Source organism: Vidua chalybeata, chromosome Z (assembly GCF_026979565.1).
Source record: "Vidua chalybeata isolate OUT-0048 chromosome Z, bVidCha1 merged haplotype, whole genome shotgun sequence".
Taxonomy (NCBI): Eukaryota; Metazoa; Chordata; class Aves; order Passeriformes; family Viduidae; genus Vidua; species Vidua chalybeata.
Genome location: NC_071570.1, coordinates 18881353 through 18901346, shown reverse-complemented (window position 1 = coordinate 18901346; position 19994 = coordinate 18881353). Strand labels below are relative to the sequence as shown.

General features: G+C 38.6%; 1 protein-coding gene across 1 annotated transcript in view; it reads right to left on the bottom strand.

The window, feature by feature from the left end:
- Window positions 1–204: 204 nt before the first annotated feature.
- The window catches only part of FREM1 (FRAS1 related extracellular matrix 1), a 57524-nt gene continuing 37734 nt past the window's right edge, over window positions 205–19994 (bottom strand). The window contains exons 25-36 of the mRNA XM_053932728.1: window positions 19313–19514; window positions 18717–18861; window positions 16468–16597; window positions 14969–15041; window positions 13928–14077; window positions 12495–12733; window positions 11732–11779; window positions 11312–11470; window positions 10995–11120; window positions 10209–10324; window positions 2909–2994; window positions 205–1521 (exon numbers count right to left, since the gene is read on the bottom strand). Coding sequence (XP_053788703.1) covers window positions 1322–1521; window positions 2909–2994; window positions 10209–10324; window positions 10995–11120; window positions 11312–11470; window positions 11732–11779; window positions 12495–12733; window positions 13928–14077; window positions 14969–15041; window positions 16468–16597; window positions 18717–18861; window positions 19313–19514 — 1674 coding nt within the window. The 3' untranslated portion in view covers window positions 205–1321. The remainder of the gene's footprint in view (window positions 1522–2908; window positions 2995–10208; window positions 10325–10994; window positions 11121–11311; window positions 11471–11731; window positions 11780–12494; window positions 12734–13927; window positions 14078–14968; window positions 15042–16467; window positions 16598–18716; window positions 18862–19312; window positions 19515–19994) is intronic.

The following is a 19994-nucleotide window of genomic DNA, read 5'->3' as shown; positions in this document are numbered from 1 at the left end:
TGTTGAGAGGAGCTTTAATTTTTTTTTTTCTAGGAAGCCTGTGCTTGGATCTTAATTTAATTTTTGTTTGGGTTTTTTGGGGTTTTTATTGTTTTGGGGATTTGTTTTATTTTGGGGTTTTTTTATTGTTTATTTCTTTTTGGGTTTTTTCTTTTTTGTTTCTTTTTTTGGTTTTTGTTGTTTTTTTTTTTTTTTCTGGTTGGTTGGTTAGGTTTTTTTTTTTTTTTAATTTTAAGGCTGGCAGTAAAAATGTCCAAAACACACTTTTGACAGGTCAACAAAATGCTTATAGTGCAACTGTATTTTTCTAAAATAATAAGTTCTGGCCAGCTGTTTTTTTCCTATTAATTGCTGAGTTTTAAGCCTTTCTTAGAAATAAATCTGGATTTTTAAAAATTATTTTTAAAAGCCTCAAATCCCTACTAAGGACTTAGATTAATACTTTTCAAAAGCCATAGCTGCTTTACTGCAAAATATGTCCCACGATTACATTGGTTTATGCACACATATAAATCCTATTGATGTTCATGTATCAGTGAATATCCCCAGATAATATCCTAGGATTAAGTTTACATTTTTTTAAATAAATCATCATTTGCTATAACATTTGATTTAGAGATGTCCCATTATTTAATTACACTAAAAATTACAGTACCATCCTGCAGTTCCGGAAAAAAAAAAGAAAAATTTTGCTTAGGAATGTGAAACAGATGCAACTCTGTGTGGGCAGATCCATTAGGTTCCGAAGCTGACCTTGGGAGGTAGAAGAAATACAAGGCTTTGCTCTGTCACTAGGCAATGTCCAGCCATTGGTATTTCTGTAAGATGCTCTAGGGCATCCACCAAAGAAACTCCAGTGCTTACGTGACACCACTCACATCATCACCCAAAAGATCTGGTTTTAGACAACTGTCTACCCTCATTTCCAACCCCAGCAGCATTCCTCTTCTTGTGACTGCAGAGTAAAACTGCAGTTCATAACCCTTCCTTTAAGAGCAAAGCAAATCAACTGGCATGGTACTTTCTTTAAAGAAAAAGTACTTTTACATGGAAGTGTGATGAAAGCCTTGAGACCAGGCTCTTTGGTATAAAAATACATATGGGTAAGTGACAGATCAAACTCTTTGGGGAGATTTCAAAACCTTAACCTGGGCTTAGTTTTTGCGGCTGATCTCTCTATACCTTGATTAGAGGCCAGTGCATCTGCACCTCTGGCAGCATATAAAATAAGCCTTGCTGATAATTAGAACGGTTTTCTAACACAGCTAACAAACTGAAATAGCATGAATGTCCGCATGCTTTCAGAGGTATCCTCCATCTATTACAACTTTCTTGAACATATATAGCTGTTTGGTTTGACCTTCTTGCAGTCAGTTGCTTGCCATTTTCCTCGCTTCTGCACAAATACACAATTTCTTCCCCTCACTGGAAAGTGGTAGGAGCCTCTTCTCCAGTTTATGTAGGTTACAGGTTCTCCTCCATTCCACTCCCAATGTCCGGGATTGACTTGGTCATTCAAACCTGTGTGAAATCAGTAAGACCAAATTAGCGATGTTTATTGTGACTGGAGCCAGATGCCAAGAGAGTCATGCTGTTCTATTAGTTGTTCTTCATTAAAAAATGCATACAGTTGCATGCTGAGAGAAAAAGAAAACATCTGATAGAACACAAGCAAAACACAATTTAGGATTTAATTAGTCCACTTGAATCACAGTTAGTGCCATATGAATAAAGGAAAGTACACTTTTCTGCAATAGTGCGTATCTAAAATGTTTTCTTTCCCTTTCACCTATTACATGTCTATCCCCTCACAGGTTTTGCTTTTGATACTTGAAATAGCAAGGAGTCTCGGCAGCATCAGATGCATTCAGATTTCTTCTGAATATAAAATTCTGCAGATCTTTGTGGACCTGATTTACACTGTTTAAATTAACAGTTGTAGAATTAGTTTGTGTTAATTAGTACAATATAAAACATATCTTTTCCCCTAGCCTCTGAGTTACTGAGACCAATAGGCATGGCATAATTTCAGACATGACCTGCCTTCTTAGGAGAGACCAAAATAAGAAAATTGGCATAACAATCTTGTAGCCTTTATCATTGTCAAACAAGTTTATTTCTTTTAAGTTAACAGAATTATGATACCATTAAACATGATCCAAAACTAACTGTATTTTTTGAAATTAATTTAGTATACCTAGTAGGTCCATCTCAGCAAATTACTAAGAGCTGATAATTGCAGTTCAGAATCAGAGAAAAAGAACACCACTGAGGACAGTATAGCAGAAACAAGAGGGGTTAGAAAAAAAGCAGTAGCACTAGTGTATGAGCTAAGGCTCATTCACAGAAAGGCGGTACTAAGAAGACCCATGCAAATTCTTTCCAGTTCTCATTAAATGTAAAGTGCCTAATAAGAAATAGCTAGATCTGAAATTATATGCTGAAATGTTCTTTAGCTTATCATCTAAATAATTCATAAGATTTCTAACACAAGACGATGCCATTAAATTAGGAATAACCCAAATAATTATCTAAGTTAAAACAAAACAAAAGAAAAAGCTAAATTAGGGATAAATAAAAGAACAGTCAAAAGAAAGATGAGATAAACAAAATTGTAGGAGCTGCACAAGAACTATTTTCATCAGCTTGTTTCAAGAAAGATTTCAAGACAAAAACAACCCAGCAATAGATATCATGATAAACACATCTTTTTGATAAAGACTTATAAAAGTAGCCAGATACATTATGGCTTTTGGTTTATGCCTTGCACTGAAATAATAAAAGCAGCAGAAATTTGAGGACAACACATCGTTTGAAGACTGGGCTTGAACTGCTGCAGCAGTTTCTGCTTTTCAATGTGTACAGGAACTGCAATCTGCAGAGGGGGGCTTGCAGCCAATATACTTGCCTATCCAAAAGGGCATCTTCCCACTGAAGTCCCACAGCCACTGCATGTGTTGTTCATTAGCCACACTTGTTAGACTCCCCAGGTACCTAGGCTCAACAAGAGAGGGCAGAGCAATCAGCATTCCACAGAGTGAGAGACAGCTTCAATCAACTTATCAACAACGGGTGTTGATTCTAGTATAAAGCATATAAATAATGAGACAAAGGAAAACCACAACTTACTGGCATGAAAGAATAATTACATGAAGATGAAGTCCTAAAATTGTGGATTACTGGAGAAAGTCCTAGTCTGGTTTTTCTAACAGAAAAAATTCAATCAACTTGGCAACTGAAGGAAATGTATACAGGAAATATGTGCCTCGTACTCATACTGTGATTTAAACTATTTGCACAATTATTGATACCTTATTTTCCATAAAATAATAAACTTCCTACACTGAAATCCAAGCCACAGAAAGATGGCTACAACTTCATTTGTTTGCTAGTAGGGCAGGAGATATCTTTTTAAAATCATGTTTTGACAATACTGAAGTTTTGAATAATTTATTTAAGTGGTATTGTGGTTCTGAGAAGTAATCATAGAATCACAAAATCGTAGAATGTCCTGAGTAGGAAGAGACCAACAAAAATCATCAAAATCTAACTATTCGCCCTACACAGCGCAACCCCAAGAACCACAAAATAAGCCTGAGAGTACTGTCCAAACACTTCTTGAACTCTGTCAGGTTGGTGCTGTGACCACTTCCCTGGGGAGACTGTTCCAGTGCCTGACCACCCTCTGAGTGAAGAACCTTTTCATAATATCTAATATAAATCTCCCCTGTCACAGTTACACACACATCCTCTAAAATCAACATTCAGGCTGTTAACATCATTCCCCTCCTCCATTTCCTTCCTCTCCTTCTATCCCAGCTCTTTATTTTTTGCATTTTCACCCTTTTCAATTTTGGGGGTCAGCTGAGATGTTCTGGTTCTTCATTCTCCTTTGAACCTGTACTCAGTAAATGCAGGTATCCCATGGATTCCCCCAGTTGCTCATCACAAGAAATTTGGTATCTGAAAAGCAGCGCATTCTTCAGAGGATTGTCTGCAGTGACTAAGCATTTAGTTCAGATTAGAGAGAAGTTGTGGTTTGTATTAAAGCAGACTATTTTTGAATTAAGTCAATGCTCTGCTCTGCATTTGTTCTTATAGTATACCAGCTCCAAAGGAGGATTTGCAAACCCTAGCCACTGAGTGGCCTTGCCACTGACAAGTCTTCCAACCAGTATCAAACATACAAGCACCAGCAGGCTACTCTTAAGCCATTTAGAGATCAGGCTAAATCTTTAGACATTAAGAGATAAATGTCTTTCTTCACATTTGCTGGGAACTGTCAGCCATCAGTGGCTCCACTTTCTTATTTATCCATCTTTGTGTCTGCGTTGATATATCACCTTTTTACATGTCACACCTGGTGTTGCCATCCCTTTGATGCTGAACCTCTGGTGCTGACATTTCTTTTGTCCCGTATTTCTGACTGCCACTCAGTCTAAAAGTGATGCCAACCCCTTCAGCCTCCCAGAATATCCTGGGTGATAGCTGATAGGGCCAGAGCAAACAACATTGTTCATAAAAACATTTTAAGAGAGCAAAAAAACTTTTCTAATATCAGAATAAGTAAATGGTATTGTAAGGATTTTACTAATTATGTTGCTTTTGCCAGATAACAGAGACAGAAGATCACTATTGCTCCAGATGAAATGACAATTGTCTTCTTTAAGAGCTGGGGCAGGAACCAGGCCTGAAGAATGGCATGGCAGACTTGAGCTCACTATGGAGACCACGAACAGATGTTAGAGTGAAAGCCCACCATTAAGCATGCTGCCTAGTTAGAGATCCATGTGTGGAGCTCCGTTCCCGTTATTGCCGTGTATGTCTTCTAAGAGTACTGATCCTATGGATTCCATATGATGCCACACAAAATAGAGAAGCAGGAAAAATTTACATGAGAAGAATTCAAAGTAGTAGTCCACAATATTCTGCACAGTCCCTACTGTACAAAATCTGGACCATTCTTTAGACTGGGCCCACAGGGCCAGGATATGAAATAAATTCATTGTGTTTCTGAAGGGGGATACTTCTGCTGCAAAGTCCTTCTCCATCATCATTGCAGGCCAACCAAAGCAGCAGGGGATGGAGTTGCCCTCTGCTGCAGGCTGGATGGTGGATCTGCCAAGGCCAGCAGGTCAGCTGGGTGTTAGCCCTTGCTGTGCAATCACAGCTGCCCTGGGGCAGGCACTGTGCAGTAACAGCAGGCCCATCAGGGCATTCTGAGTTCCCAGGCCACCAGAGAACAGCGTGGAAAGGGTCACAGTCACACTGACATTTGTGTACACTCTCCTGACCTAGAGGCGTGGCAGAACAGCCTCAGAACTGTCTGGTAAGGATCAGGATTGTGCACCCTGATTGTGTGGTAGAGGCCCCCAAAACTGCACCCAGTGAAGGTGTCTGCAGGGCTTCAGCTGTGCCTCCCATCAGGCTGTATGTCCCAAGGGTGACAGGCTTCCACCCTTCTGGGCCAATCTGCCAGGCACAGAATCTCCAGTGAGCTAGGAAGCTGTTACACTGACAAAGACTGTTGGAAATTTTCATACTCCATTTTCTTCTACAGACAGAGTCCAGGAAAGCAGGCATAGTTAATTCAGGGTGTCCTCCCAGGTTAACTGCTTCAGCAGCTGGATTCCAGTCTGCCTCCCAGTGACTGTGGTTGCACTGACCAAATGGACCTGAGGTTTGCACAGCAGTTTCTGTGGTATCACTATTAGGTGAACAAGAACAAAAATAGAACATTCTTTCTGGCTTCTGCTTAAGGACACTCAAAACCCAGGAACTAAGTAATTTACTTTAGGTGAGCATATCTTCTGATTATTCTTGAAGATGTGAAACCAAAAAGCATCAATATGTGTCAGTAACTGTTCTATCTTTTATGACATACAGGCATAGTCTGAGCAACAGTTTCATACTTCAATCCATGTACCAGGGAGAGACTTCATCACTGTGAAAGCACTACAATAATAATGTAATCTAATCTTTTCTCTATAGGAGTGCTTTCTAAGTACAGCTTCAGAAACACATTACTGAGGAGACAACAACTGTTCTAATTGTTATACCTGTTCAGAGGGGTTATATATTTTAGGGAAATGACAACCATCCTGAAAGAATATAGCACTGAAATAACATAGCACTTCCATGATGTTACTCACTGAAACCTGAGGCATAGGATCAGACACCGGAAATTACAAGATAATGTTATTTATGGAGTGTGCATCTATCACTTCCTAATGTAAATTAGTCAAGATAAGGGGTTATAATGCTTTATTAGGGAAAGAACCCAAACAAAACAAAAACAAACAAACACCAACCAAAAGAAGCCACAACAAACCCACACATCATTTTTTTCTGTGCTAAACCATCAATTTAAAATTGTTCCTGCATGCTTTATAATTTTTGTTATTGATTCGAGAGTATCCTTTATCTTGGAGCAGTTGTACAAATTAAGGAAACATTTTGGGTAGCTATTGACTTTGAAATAATGCACGGAAAATACTTAGCACAAAGACTTTACTGATTTTCCCTTAAATTGTCTGATACATTTAAGAGTCTTGTACCATTTTGGTAAATTTGACATCAGCAAAAGCACACTTGACTAGGTATGAAGGTCTCCATGGAACATAACATTTTATTTGAGCTGCTGTAATAAATCTGTGTCCTATACTGATGTTGAAGGGTGTGGAGGGTGACTGAAAGACTGCGCTTATCTCAGTCTTTTGTTTGGTCACCTAGGGAGTTATTCTGATGCCTTGAAATAGGTGTCTAGTGTTGCTTACAACACCTCCTATCATTCAGAACATTCAGATGAGAGTGGCAGACATGACGCAGAGCTTGCAGGAGCCCTGCACTTCCAGACTGGCAGTTGAAAGCCAGACAGCATACACAAGGCCTTTAAAATTACTCTAGGTACCGGGATCCCTCTGCTGGAGTCACACACAGTAATATGAGTTAAAACTGTCACTTAGAGAACCTGTACTAGAAGAGGGCTGCTGTCCTGTTTTACACTAGGAAACACTGAGCCATCATGAAGGATCTAATCTATTACTTTAGATGTGGTTCTGCCTGTAATTCCCAAGGACTAAGGCCACATGTAGCTGATATAGTACCATCAAACAAAATAACATGTCCTGCCTTACACAGCTAGCAGTAAAGGACCTGAAATTAAATAGTATTTGAGCTTTGATTAAATATTCAACTTCAAAAGAAGATAAATATATAATATGACTAACAAGGCAAACTTCACAACTGTGGGTTCCGTCTATGCAGCTCTTCCATCCCTTCAGTGGCAGCAGTGAAACCATCTCACACACAAGTCAGCCCTGCTGTACTGGCCCTTGGGGAGGACATGTTCCTATTGGATAAACAAGAGCTGTGGCATAAATCATCAAAATTGCTTCTAAATCAGACTGCTGCGGGATCACTCAGCCATAATATCCCCCAGATGCTTCTCTTCACGTTGCCAAGAGTCTCTTCATGCATACAAACAAAGCTAGAGAAATGAGTTCTTAAACCACCTTTCTCTCCTATGAATTAGAGAAGGGTTAGAAATAGTGAAAGATTTTCACAGCAATTAACTGAGATTTTCCTGTCCCCCCATCCCCAGTTTAACACTGATATATAGAAACTTGTGTCAAGACAAGCACATACTTTTGTCTGCTTCTGCCTCTGCACATGGAAACTAAAGAAAAGTTATACCACCTGTAACAGATGGATACAATGTATGTCAACAGAAACTCAAATAGGCCTGCATTAGCCCATGTATATGTAGTTATGTCCAGACAACAGAACACAATAAATTGATAGCATTACTGTGATGGAATAGAATCATAGACTATCATGTTGGAAGGAACTGCAGGGATCATCTGGTTCCAACCTTTCTTGGCAAAAGGACAGTCCAGACAAGATGGGCCAGCACTCTGTCTAGCTAAACCTTAAATGTGTCTGATGTTGGGGAATTTATCATCTCCCTGGGGAGAGTTTTCTAACGGCTGATCTCATGGTGAAAAATATTTCCCTTGTGTGTCCTTGGAATCTTCCCAGGAATAACTTGTTCCTGTAGCTGTTGATCTTTTCTATTGACTCCTTGTAAAAAGGAAGTCTCCATCCTCTTCTTAGCCACCCTCTAAATACCAAAATACAGTGATAAGGGCTCATCTATGCCTTCTTTCTTCACATGGCAGTCTTTACTGTCCTTTGTTCAACTTTGTGGCCCTTTTCCAGACACTTTTCAGCCTGCCTACTTCTGTATACTTTTTGTATAGCCTGTTCCGAAGTTCATCAGCTCAAGATTGCAAGGTTGTCTCAAAAAGGGTAGGGCAGGAGACTGTTAGTGAATCAACTTCAACAATGCTTGGGATCTTTTCCCTGTTCTGCATAATAGAAAAAATCTAGCAAGACAAAGTAATAGGGGCTTAAAATTATGGCATTTTTGTAGTAGTAAAAAAATTATTCTTTTTTTTATGGAAGTTGGCTGACTTACTGAAAGTCAATTCTGATATTTTCATTTAATATCTAGTTTGTTTGAACTATTGAAAATTGAGGACCGACCATGGTAGTTTTATTTCCCTGTTGGAAACATTTTAAATATCAATAGAATCAGTATTAATAACTGAAACACCACAATTAGTGGTGGTGATGATTGTCAGAGGAGCTGGGGAAAAGCAAAAACTAAAATGTAATATGTTCTTGTACCACATTTTAGCATGTTCCTGGAGATGTACTTTTGTAAATCAGTTCCAGATGGAGGCAAGGAGTACTCCATTTACCAGGATAAGTCTTCCTTAGTCTATGCTAGTATGACATCAATTGAATTAGCACTGCCCTAGGATTTATTTCCTTGTGGATTCAGTGATATGCCTTGATTTTCTGTGTAGTTTTTTTAACACTGTCCTTTAGTTACTGTTTTTTACATTTATTTACTTTTATTCAATTTAATATCCATATTGCAAACTATCAAGAACCTACCACCTACAAAAAATATGGGTCACAAGGACCACATTCTTTTAGAAAATGGGAAACACCTCCTGAAAGAGTCACATATGGTTCCAAGAGATCAATTCACTGTTGAAGCCTTCAGGAAAAAAAATATAAAACTATTCACAATTTTTAGCTTTGTTTGTTAACAAGTAGCATAATAAAAGCAGATAATAACAAAAAATTTCAGGAGCTGAAATTGTAAGTAAACCAAGTAATAATATAATATCTGGGGTCAGCTCACAAGAGGACATAACATTTACATTTTAGTAAAGAATATCTTCCATCAGCTGGGAGGTAGTGCTATCAAGACTTTTCTTTTCATGTTACCAAGACAACATAATCTGGCATAACTGAGTGGAATGAATCAGTGCTTGTTTTGCACGCTTGGCCAGGATTCACTGTTCAGCATGTCTTTCCACTACTTATGGAATATATTCTGTTTCTATAATTTCCAACTCTTCCCTGTTTCAATTTTCCTTTGGAGTAATGGAGAGGTCTGGAGTAATGGAGAAGTTTGTTTAAGCCCCTCCTAATTTTCAGATTGGTTTTCAACCTGGTGCTCACAATTCAGGACAAACTACAGAGCATGCCTAGCCTTGGACAAGCTTCATGATACCATGGCTAACATTTTTTCCAGTGCTAATCAAATACCCCTAAAGCCAAAATCTTGAAGCAAGTATCCAGAAAATAAGACTGGCAGGTTTTTTTTATCTCCTACTTTGAGACAACTATTATTATTGTTGTTGTTATTATATCCTTAAAAAGTCAGAAATGCACTGTTAAATTGAATGGAAAAGTTTTCAAATAGTTACAGAATCTTCAAAACTGCATCTTCAGAAAAATACAGTGAGGCACACAGGAGCTGGCAAAGTTTTACTATTGCTATATCAAGAGGAGGTAGTGCCAAGGAAGTGGGTAAGAGAGGATTAAATTCTGAGTCTCTACTTACTCTGAGTTTCTCTTCTCCCACACTAACTCTCCCATTAGGAAGGTATCCTCACTGCAGATATACAGCTTTGGGAATTCATGCTATAATTAAGATAGCATCACCACCTGAAGCATTATGAGACTAATATTTCTATCGTCCACTGTATTTGAATCGCAGGATTTGTGCAATTTTTGGGGGGGCTGTGCAGAACAGCCAAAGCTGGGCTTATCCAAATAAATTTGGTCTCAAGAGCAGCATTTAGCTCAGCTCAGCAGTGCACAGCCAATGCATGATGGTCTCTTACTGTTCTCTGCAAGCCCGAGCAGCAGTGTTCCAGGTGACCTTGTGATTCACTACCAGGAAGTAGCAGCTGCCCTCATGATAAGTCCATCCAGAGGGACATTTCTTCATAGTTACCTCCTAAAATAAAAGAGGAAGAGGTAAAACAGACTTCTGTCTGTGCACAGATAGTCTGTGCACTAGTGTTCAGAATTAAACCAAGCATGAACTTTGGTGTCTATAAATAAAGCGACAGCATTGCTTAAAATATTTAAATAAATGCCTGACAGAGAATCCTACAATTTGTAATTAGTAGCTTTAATGGTGATGGTAGGATTCCGTTCCAAAAATCCCCTAAAGATTTTGTATTAGTTTGGACACCTTTTTCTGTCTCCTGTACTCTGTACAGGGAATGCATTAACAAAATTCAGCATGAATTAAGAGGTGGGAGGGAATGTATGTTTACAGAATACCTAAGTAAGCTTATTTTACTAAATTTCACCTATTCTCCCACAGACTTCCTTCACTGACTGTGTTATGCCCCCATCGTCACAAGCACCACAACACTAGAGCTCATGTAGTTTGTCCAGGAGCATCTGTGGATGACAGAGAGGAAAGGCAACTGCAGCAGTCAAGTCCCCATCATATTCCTGGGAAACCTTTATTTCTGCTGAAAGCAAACCTGAATCTGGATAATATTTATGCCCTGTCCAAGTAAATAACAGTTGCAGGAAGGTCCTCTGCTTTAGGATATCACCAATCACAGACTCCATGCTCTGATGTAGATACCTACACATTGTTACATTTTTACCTTGCTTTGGGAATTCCAGAATTTCCATGATATCCCATCACACTGAAATAACTTCTGTGTGCTTTCTTCATAATGCAAGAGACCCTTTAAATCGGGTGTACAAGCCTTTTGAAAAGAGTAAAAGTCCTGGAAAGAGAAAATGTATTTGAACATTTGAAGGAAAATAATTGCATAAAACAAGTGAAATGAAACAGATTAATTAGGTCTTATATTAAAATTTGATGCCATGAAAACTCTTCTAGGTGTTAAATAGTTTTGGAAAACAACATGACTGAAAACAGATGGTGAAAATGCCCGTGGAAAGAAAGGTTTCACACCTTATGTCTCGATCTTGGTTCAGCTGCAAGTTCTGCCTTATCAGCCAGTGGTATTTCTGTTTTCCTAGAGGAGATGACATTTATCTGTGGTTGTTCCTTCTTGTTGGTTTCAGCTGAGGAGGTGTCATCCTCTATTTTGAGTGATATCTTCCCATGATACTTCATTTTACAGTATCCCACAAGAACAGGAGAGGAAAAGAGAGGGTTAGTACATACAAGCAGCTCTTAAATAAACTAAATTAAAAATAATAAAAATTAATTATTTTACAAATTATCGTAAATCAAGGGAAATTACACCAAAGAAAAAATAGAAAAATAAAATATTAGACATAACAAATCATTTACAGTGATAAAGCCTGGAAAGAGCAGAATCAGAAAGAAATCATGGAAATGTCCAACCAATACCCATAATACTCTTACTTTGAAAACAATATCTGTTTCATTTCTAAACACAGATGAGGGATGAACCTGAAAAATGTAGAACAGCAGAATGAGATGGGTATATTCATGTATTATAAAAACAAGAAGTCTTTATGTAACATTTACTAGTAGATTATACATCATACAGAGCATGTCTTGGTTTAGTTCTTTCTCTTTTAGTATAGAAACATATCATTTATGAAAGGAGCCATTAAAAAGCACAAATTTCAAGTGTAATGCTCAGTGTTCATAAAAACAGATTCCAGTAACTTTTAAAGTCACAGTAGCAGAAAGTTACTAAATACCTAGCTAAATCAATATAGCTTAAGCAGGAGAATCAGTGGGCAAGGTTTAAATAACTACTCCCTGTTTAAGCTAAGAGTATTTTCAGTTTTATAACTTCAATACCATATGTACAGCTTCTATACCTTTGCCTGGTTCCACCAATTTCTAATTTACCCATAATTTTTATAAGATTAGAAGTTTCATAGTTGCTGAAGTCGCTCCATACCTGTTTCCTCCCCCAAGTCTGGATTTTATTCCTCTCTTGCATACATGGATCCTCAAAATGTTTGGTTTGTTTTTGGCTTTTTCCTTACAGTTTTTTTTAAATAGCCCCCAGATCTGACTCAGAGCAAACTCATGTAGCTTATAGTTATTATGTGGTCAGATAGAATTGCTACAAAAATTTCAGTTAAATGAAGATATCACATCACAATAAATTCACAAATCAGTCCATCACTGAACTACAGAAGTGTCTTACTATTCTGCCATTTCCAGTTACTCTCAGCCTGGTCCTTGACCGATTCGCCAAGCTGTGCTCCTGCCACAGATCTCTTCCGTGCTCTCTCATCCCTATGGAAGGAGGCAGTGGGATCCCTTCCAAGGAAACATTGCCAGGCCTGGAAGGTGATGAGGAGCCCGAGGAAACTGGAAACAGTGTGCCTCTCCCCCAGAAGTCATGCTTCCTTTGGCCAGAAGAACGGGAATAGCTACATTGACCTGAAAGTATAAAAAATAGCAGATGGCCAGCTCAAACTGCATGAGCAAATAACTGGTCATGTTGACATGGGCACATAAACAGCTTCTCCTTAAAAGTTTAATGATTATTTCACTTGAAGTAGTTGATTTGCTGTTTGTTCAGTCACCTTTGTTTCTGGGGTTATTGATGACTATAACAGCAACTACTATCTGTATAAGTAAGATTTTATATGTGATGCATCTGTCTACCCACAGGTCAGAATTTCAACCATGTATCTGCTGAAAACACAAGCTTTCATTCTTATACTGGCCTTTAAAGTGCTGGGGGTTTTGGCCATGAATGTACAGGTATCTTTAGCTACCATTGATGATACTTCCGCCATACCCAGAGAAGCTTCTTCTTGGAAATCCAGGATACTGTTGTTTCAATGAAGTCACTGCATCAATTAAGTCCTGATTTACACTATGAATGTTTAGGAGAAAACAAATCTGAAATTTTAAAGGAGCTTTTTGTAACATGAAGCCTAATTCATTGCAATGTGGATATTTTAAATATTGTTTCACTAAACACCAGAAGAAAAAACACTCTTCAGTGGTCTCTTCAGAGGATGCAGCTGCTTTTCTAGTTATTTCTATTTTTCTACAGTTTTCCAATGTTTCTGTTTCTACAGGTGCCTCCTTTTAAGTCTGATTTTAGACACACCACATTTGATCACTGAAAAACATAATGATAATGCAGTCTTCAAAGACTAAACTGTTTGCTGTGAAGTTGTGGACTGTGCTTTTAAGCATTGGAAAATATATTGCTAAGAGATGGGTTAATTTGCTACATTTCTTTTTTGAGAAGAAAGTAAGTCTCTTTTAGAGGGTGTATAACAACTAAATAATAACTGGAAAAAATCTAATGGATCTAAAACAAATTTTTCCCGCTTTAATAAATGTGAACTGAACTCATGTTGTTATGAAAAGTGGTTTCTTTCCTCGCACTTTTCTCATTTTGTACTCGTTGCTTACCTCATGCTGTGTTTCCTAAGAGGATGCATATGATTGTGTGAGAGAATAAAGGGCCTGCAACTGTCAAGCCTGTTTTCTATAAAAATAAATTAGGCCGTATGGTCTAATGGTGAATGTTAGGAACAACTTGTGGTTGAAAATAGGTAGCTACTCAGCCAAGATTGTCCCACCTTCTTAGTCACAAAAATTAAAAGAGAATACCTCCTTTGGAGTCCAAAATTTTCACTATAGCTTTTGTCCGTGTGCCAAGAACAGCATTCACAGGGGAGTTCAGAACCACTTCAAAGACTTTATCATCTTCCTCTAATCCGTCATAGGTAATTGCTATATTCCACACCTTGATTGACACTCCTAACAGAAATAAACATTTTAATTACTCTTTAAGTGCTATTTCATTCAATCAGGATGTCAAAGAAATAGATTAATTAACATGTCTGCAGCTAGAGTGGAGTAGATTGTGTATGCTATTGTGCTCCTACTGACTGACTGGACTCCTGCTGTTCTTCCAAATAACATTAAGTTTGAATTTGTTCCTGGACAATGATGATTCAGCTGAAGTGCATACACTGTAACAAAAAGCTGCTGTAGATGTGCAGAATTGCACTTTAATACATAGATTAAGGACTTCCACTGTGATTTTCAAGAGAAAATGTATCACAGGGTTTGTATCTGAAAAGTTTAACTTTAAAGATGGAACAGTAATTTAAAATACCTGCAAATGGATCAAAAATCATGTTAGATTGAAGTGCAAACTTTTAGGCAAATCTTAAGGAAAACCATAGTTTTTGCTTGTTTCCTTGTCTTTACTGGGTAACTTCAGGATTTTATGTGAATGTAAAAGGGCCTTGGACTATTAGGTTATTTTGAATAACCTAAGTTGTTCTCAGTTTCGTCTAAATTTGACCTGTGTCCAGGGCTTTATCTATAATGACTGAAGTCTTTAAAGCATCCCACAGCTCAACTCAGGGTGAGTCCTATCCAGCCTAGTTGCTGGAGATTAGGAGACATCATTTCAGCATTTTTGATATTTTAACCAAAGTAAAAGACTGTAGGCAATCTCATGCTAAATAATAAGCATACCAATTCACTAAAGAAGCCCACAGCACTTCCAAAAAAGGAACCCAAGTCTTAAATTCTATTCAGCTTCTCTAGCTACAAATAGATTGCACACTCCAAAGCAAGAGGTTACTCTTCTAAAATCAGTGAATTAATTTTAAAGTTACTCAGTGCACTATTTCATACCTGGATCAAACTGAACAAGCTTAGAGGGAGTCACCATGAAGTCCTTTCCCAGCCTAGCAGATATTTCATTGACCTGAGAAGAAATCAAACAGTAAATACTATGCTGTGACCCATTTCACCAAACCACTGCATTCTGCTGCATGCTGAAGGTACTTTGCACGTCTCAAATAGACAGGCCAACCGATACATACACTCAGGCTGGGAAAAAAAGATAAAGACCTGAAGAATAAACCTTCTTATGTGCAACTGTCATTCTGTTCTTGCTTAAAAAAATGCATCATAAAAAAAAATCCCTATCTTATAATTTTGCTCATTCCCCTCTGAGATTGTTATTTGACAACACCAGGTAACACTGCTGTTCACCATGCCTAGGAACCCTGCTATACCTGGCTCCTGGAAAAGTACATCCTGTCATCTCAGAAGAGCAGCAACAACTTGGCCATGTTTTCCTATTTTGGCCTTTGTGATATCTTGAAAGAAGCTTTTTCGCACAGAGCCTTCTGTCACTCCCAAAGACTCTTTACGATAGATGTGAACCCTACATATGTAAATATAGGGATTCCAGCAACTCCCTGAATTTTCATAGAAGGCACCAGAGGACATCAGTTTTCACACTGTGTATATGTTCCAGCTAGAATCAATTTCACTGCTCTGTTTCTGCAAGTGACTGCTGGAGTAGAATCACCCGAGTATGTGAAGAACAGGACAAGATGGCCCCTGATGGCATCATTAGCAAAATTCCCACTAACTTCAGTAGAAAGAAAATCAAAATTATGTTTCTTATTAAGGCTATAATCCTGAGAAGCTGTGAGGGGGGAAAATGGTATTTCTCTAGCAAGGGGAGCTGATAAAATACTGGAATTTCCATTTTATGAGGAAAGATAAAATTTATGAAGGCAAGTTGCACAAAACCTGTTTTACAAAATTATAGCCTGCAGCTTTCAGTCTAGTTTGTTTTTTTGGAGTTTTGTTTGTTTTTTGTTTTGTTTTGTTTTGTTTTGTTTTTACATAAGACAGAGGAAGTCTTTGAAGATATAGGGGGTTTTCCTCAGCTGTGGGCAGTTGGAGGTGAAATGGTGAAGGCTGCCATGGCTGTATAGTTGAAGCACCTATACTTGCTGGGCTCCTCCAGCCTGAGAAGGCAAAACAAAAGCCCCAAGGCCCCAGATTGCCCAAAACTTGGATTTTAAAGTGGCAGATCCCAGAAACCAAGCTTCTGAGTACAGTGCCAGAGGAAACTGCCTGCTCTGTTTTTTCATCAAAACTGAAACACTGCTCCAAAACATTCCAGGTTTGGTTAATTAGCATTTCTACTTAAAACTCAAGAAATTTTGTCAGAAATGTTTCAGCCATTTGTAGTAGCAAGGACAATGTCCCAGTAAGTATGGATTGAATCACATGGACTCTTTGATGAATATTGAATTATATTTACATCTGAGGAATAAAATAACAGGCTGTGCTTCTTATTATTAAGTTAAGTTGTTGGTTTTTGGCTTTACCTTCATGGTTATAAAGGCAGACTCCCCCAAGTGTCCTGCCCTGGTGATTTTCAGTGACACCATTCCTGTGCTTTCACACACCTCATATTCCGTCTGTGGCATTTCAATTCGAGACCACCGTAGCTCCAGCCTGTGGGAGAGAAAGGAATGTGAGTTTAGAGCAAAGCCACCCGGCCAGCCAGCCCCAGCCCCTGCTGTTCTGAGGCTGTGCGAGGAGCCTTCTCTCCCGAATGTTGATTTAGCCAATACACATACTGAGTCTTTGTCTCCAAATCAACATATCTGTGTGTGTGATTTAACTGATTAGGAAGAGGCAGTAATGAATCTTCCAGACCAGCCCTGATGTACCCTGAACCACACTTGAGCTTTGTTTTACAGCCAGAGGGATTTTGCAGTAACTTTGAGAAGAGCAGTTTGTCCATAAAAATAGGCCAAGACAAGTTATCACTGTTTATTCTAGTTCCCTTTAGCCTTGCAGTTTTATTATACTCTCACTCTCCAGTCTGTTCTCAGCAATATCATCCTTTCCACCCATCTGCCTTCATCTATACTCTAACTCTCCTCCTGTAACATACAGAGTATGCTCTAGGACTTTTCTGCCTCTCTGCAAGGGCCTTCTCTCCTTCTCTTACTTTAGTACTCTGCACACTTCACTCTTCAACCTTTCCCCTGTCTGATTCCAGGTGTCTTAGGCACTGAATTTTAGAATTGTTTATGGAGGATGGGGGCAGTGTCTGAACTTCAGAAGACTGTGTGGTGCACAGGATCGTGAATAAAGATTTTTCCTTTTTTAAAGCTGTAATAAAAATTAGTGGGAGTCAGAGAGGGATGGATGAGAGTACAAAGAAGGAAAATAAGCTATTTACAATTTGAACTTTACTAAAACAAACTTCTAGGCCTTTCACAGCTGACTAGCTCTATCACCAGTGGAAGTTTCCTCCTGTCCTCCTCTATCCTCTGATGCTAATTTTGTGGGAAACCCATTTAGAAGCTGATTTGCTTTATTTTTGCTAAAGAAGATGGATGTGCCAGATGTAGTCCAGCAGCATTCAAATAAAATCTGGGGCATGAACAATAAATTGTGTTTTTTGAACCAGTGATTATTAGGTGATAAATACTTTAAATTGAAAAAAATATCTCACAAGCTTTTAAATCCAATATTAAAACACTATTTTTTCACTAAAATTCCCCTTTGGTCTACTAGCAGATAACTTCACTGAAATACCTATTTTCTGCAAAACAGGAGTTTTTTCTTTGCTCTTTTCCTAAAGCTGTGCTATGCACTGCCATTCATTTACAAGGAGTTGCATTTTCCCATGAGAAGTGGCATCACATAATGGTGATTTTTCATCTGCAAGCCAGCACAGAGCAACTGGGCTGTCCATGCTCAGATGTGTTTGTGTATGGGGACATCTTTTGGCACAGCACATAACTGCCTAAATGCTGCCTCCAGCTCAGCTCAGTCCCTCTCTTCTCTCAAGTGTGCAGAGAAGTGCTCTGCCCCTAGGTACAGCTCTTTGCTTCTCTTTCTTCACCATGAGTCCTGGTTTGTGAGTAGCCAGTTTAGCCCAGAAAAAAAGCGCTTTTTTTTTTTTTCCAATTTCTTCTGATTAAATAAGTTGGTTGAACACTTAGCCCTATTTTCAGGAATAAAGAGAAGCATTGCCTCATTCTGATTTTTCTACATGAGGCTTATAGTATGTCACAAGGAGATATTGGATAGTGTGCCTAATACATGCAGTGGATGACAAAGAAGGTGCTGTGTGCTCTCCACCTTCTTTCAGTGCTCTTTTGTAGAAATGTGGCGCTCATAGCTTTGTCATTTGAGAGCATCCCCTCCATTGTCATGTCAAGCTTGTAAAAAATGCACTACCATCAGCTAAGGGCAAGAGTGACCCACAGCTGCAGGACCATGTTAATGAAGCAGTAGTCCTATCCTTCAGCACACAGTATCTGAGATCTCCAAATGCCCAACCCCACTAAATGCATCATGTTTCCCGGTGAAGCCCTGAAGGCCCTTGAGAACTGTGACACAGTCTAACCTGGAGCTCAACCCTTGAGCTTCAAGGCTTCAAGAAGGCTTCATCTTCTTGAGGGGAAGAAACCTTCTCTACTCTAACAAAAGCAATAGCAGGTTGAGTTGTAGCTATGTCCATGTCTGCATGGCTTCAAGCCCAGCACCTGTTCATTTGCCCCAAGGGGTGGCAAGCACAGTGCAGCGCAGCCCATGTCACAAGGCGTGGAGCTACCTTTGGGGTGCCGCAGAGTTTCCACTGGCATCTGTCACTCGAAACTCCAAGTTGTCTGAATTCACTTCTTGTGATTTGTTGATGACATAAAGTATGATTTTGCTGTTTAAATCCTTTTGGCTAAATCCTTCCTGAATTAATCCACCTAGGAAAGACAAGTTATATGTAGGTGAACCAAAAGCCTGCTAATAAGAACCATATAGGTCATATAGACTCTTTTCAACTTTTCTTTTTGTTGAGAATCTGAACTTTGAGAAATGCAGGTTTATAGCTAAACAGCAACATCTGTTCATTATGAGCCCCTGCCTTTATGTGTAACCTGTTTATCAAAAGGCCAAGTTCAATATTAATCTTTTTTTTCTTGATAGAAATAAAAAAGTTTCTCAACAACAGCTATTAGAAATTATCTCAAACTCTTTGAGGATTCATAACAAACTTAAGACTCAGGTTTTATCATTAAAGTTTTGTTATTACAGTCAAACTTTGCCCAAAGTTTGCTAAGAAATTTTGATTCTGTCTATCAAGCAAATATTAACAGGGTAGAGTTTGAAATCTGGTCTGGTATGGCCCAAAATAGAGATTATAAAAGAAATCACCTGTTGTTATATTTTCCAGGTAGCCATAATGAGGACCTCGCAAAATCTTAAAAATTATTTTGTCATCTTCTGTATTGGGGTCAGATGCTCTCAGGGACCTGGCAGTAATATAGATCCCATAATTGCCGTTCTTCAGCAGTTCCACATCAGAAAAACAATGGAGATGAATAATTTTTGGTGCCATTTTGTCCAAATGATTCACCTAAATCAAAGTTAGACATTCATTTTATAACATCAGGATATTCCCTGTCCTGCTTTTGCTAAAAGAGCAGTAGCCAGATCAGGGTGGCAATAGCCACTTTGGCTCACAGTCTGCTGCAGACCTCTGAGTTCTAGTTAAGTTGTATTTCACATGAAAATTTCCAGGCCCAGATTGCCCATCACTTGCTACATGTAGCAGGGTATAGTACACTCAGTACACTCTGGGGGGTGTAACACAAATTCTGTATATCTCTGCCCTAATGTTCCACATTCCCTATAGTCATCATTTTTTTCTATGTAATTTTCTTCACAGCAAAATATAACTGTAGCAAAGGATTGTCACCTCATTTTTATGATAACAATGCCATCTTTCACAAATTCTGGTGAACCTTCTAGCAGTCCACAATGGTTGTTGCTGTTCCCATATCTCACCCTCTGGTGAAATAGTATTCCTCACTCATTGTATAACTTGAAACCTCGT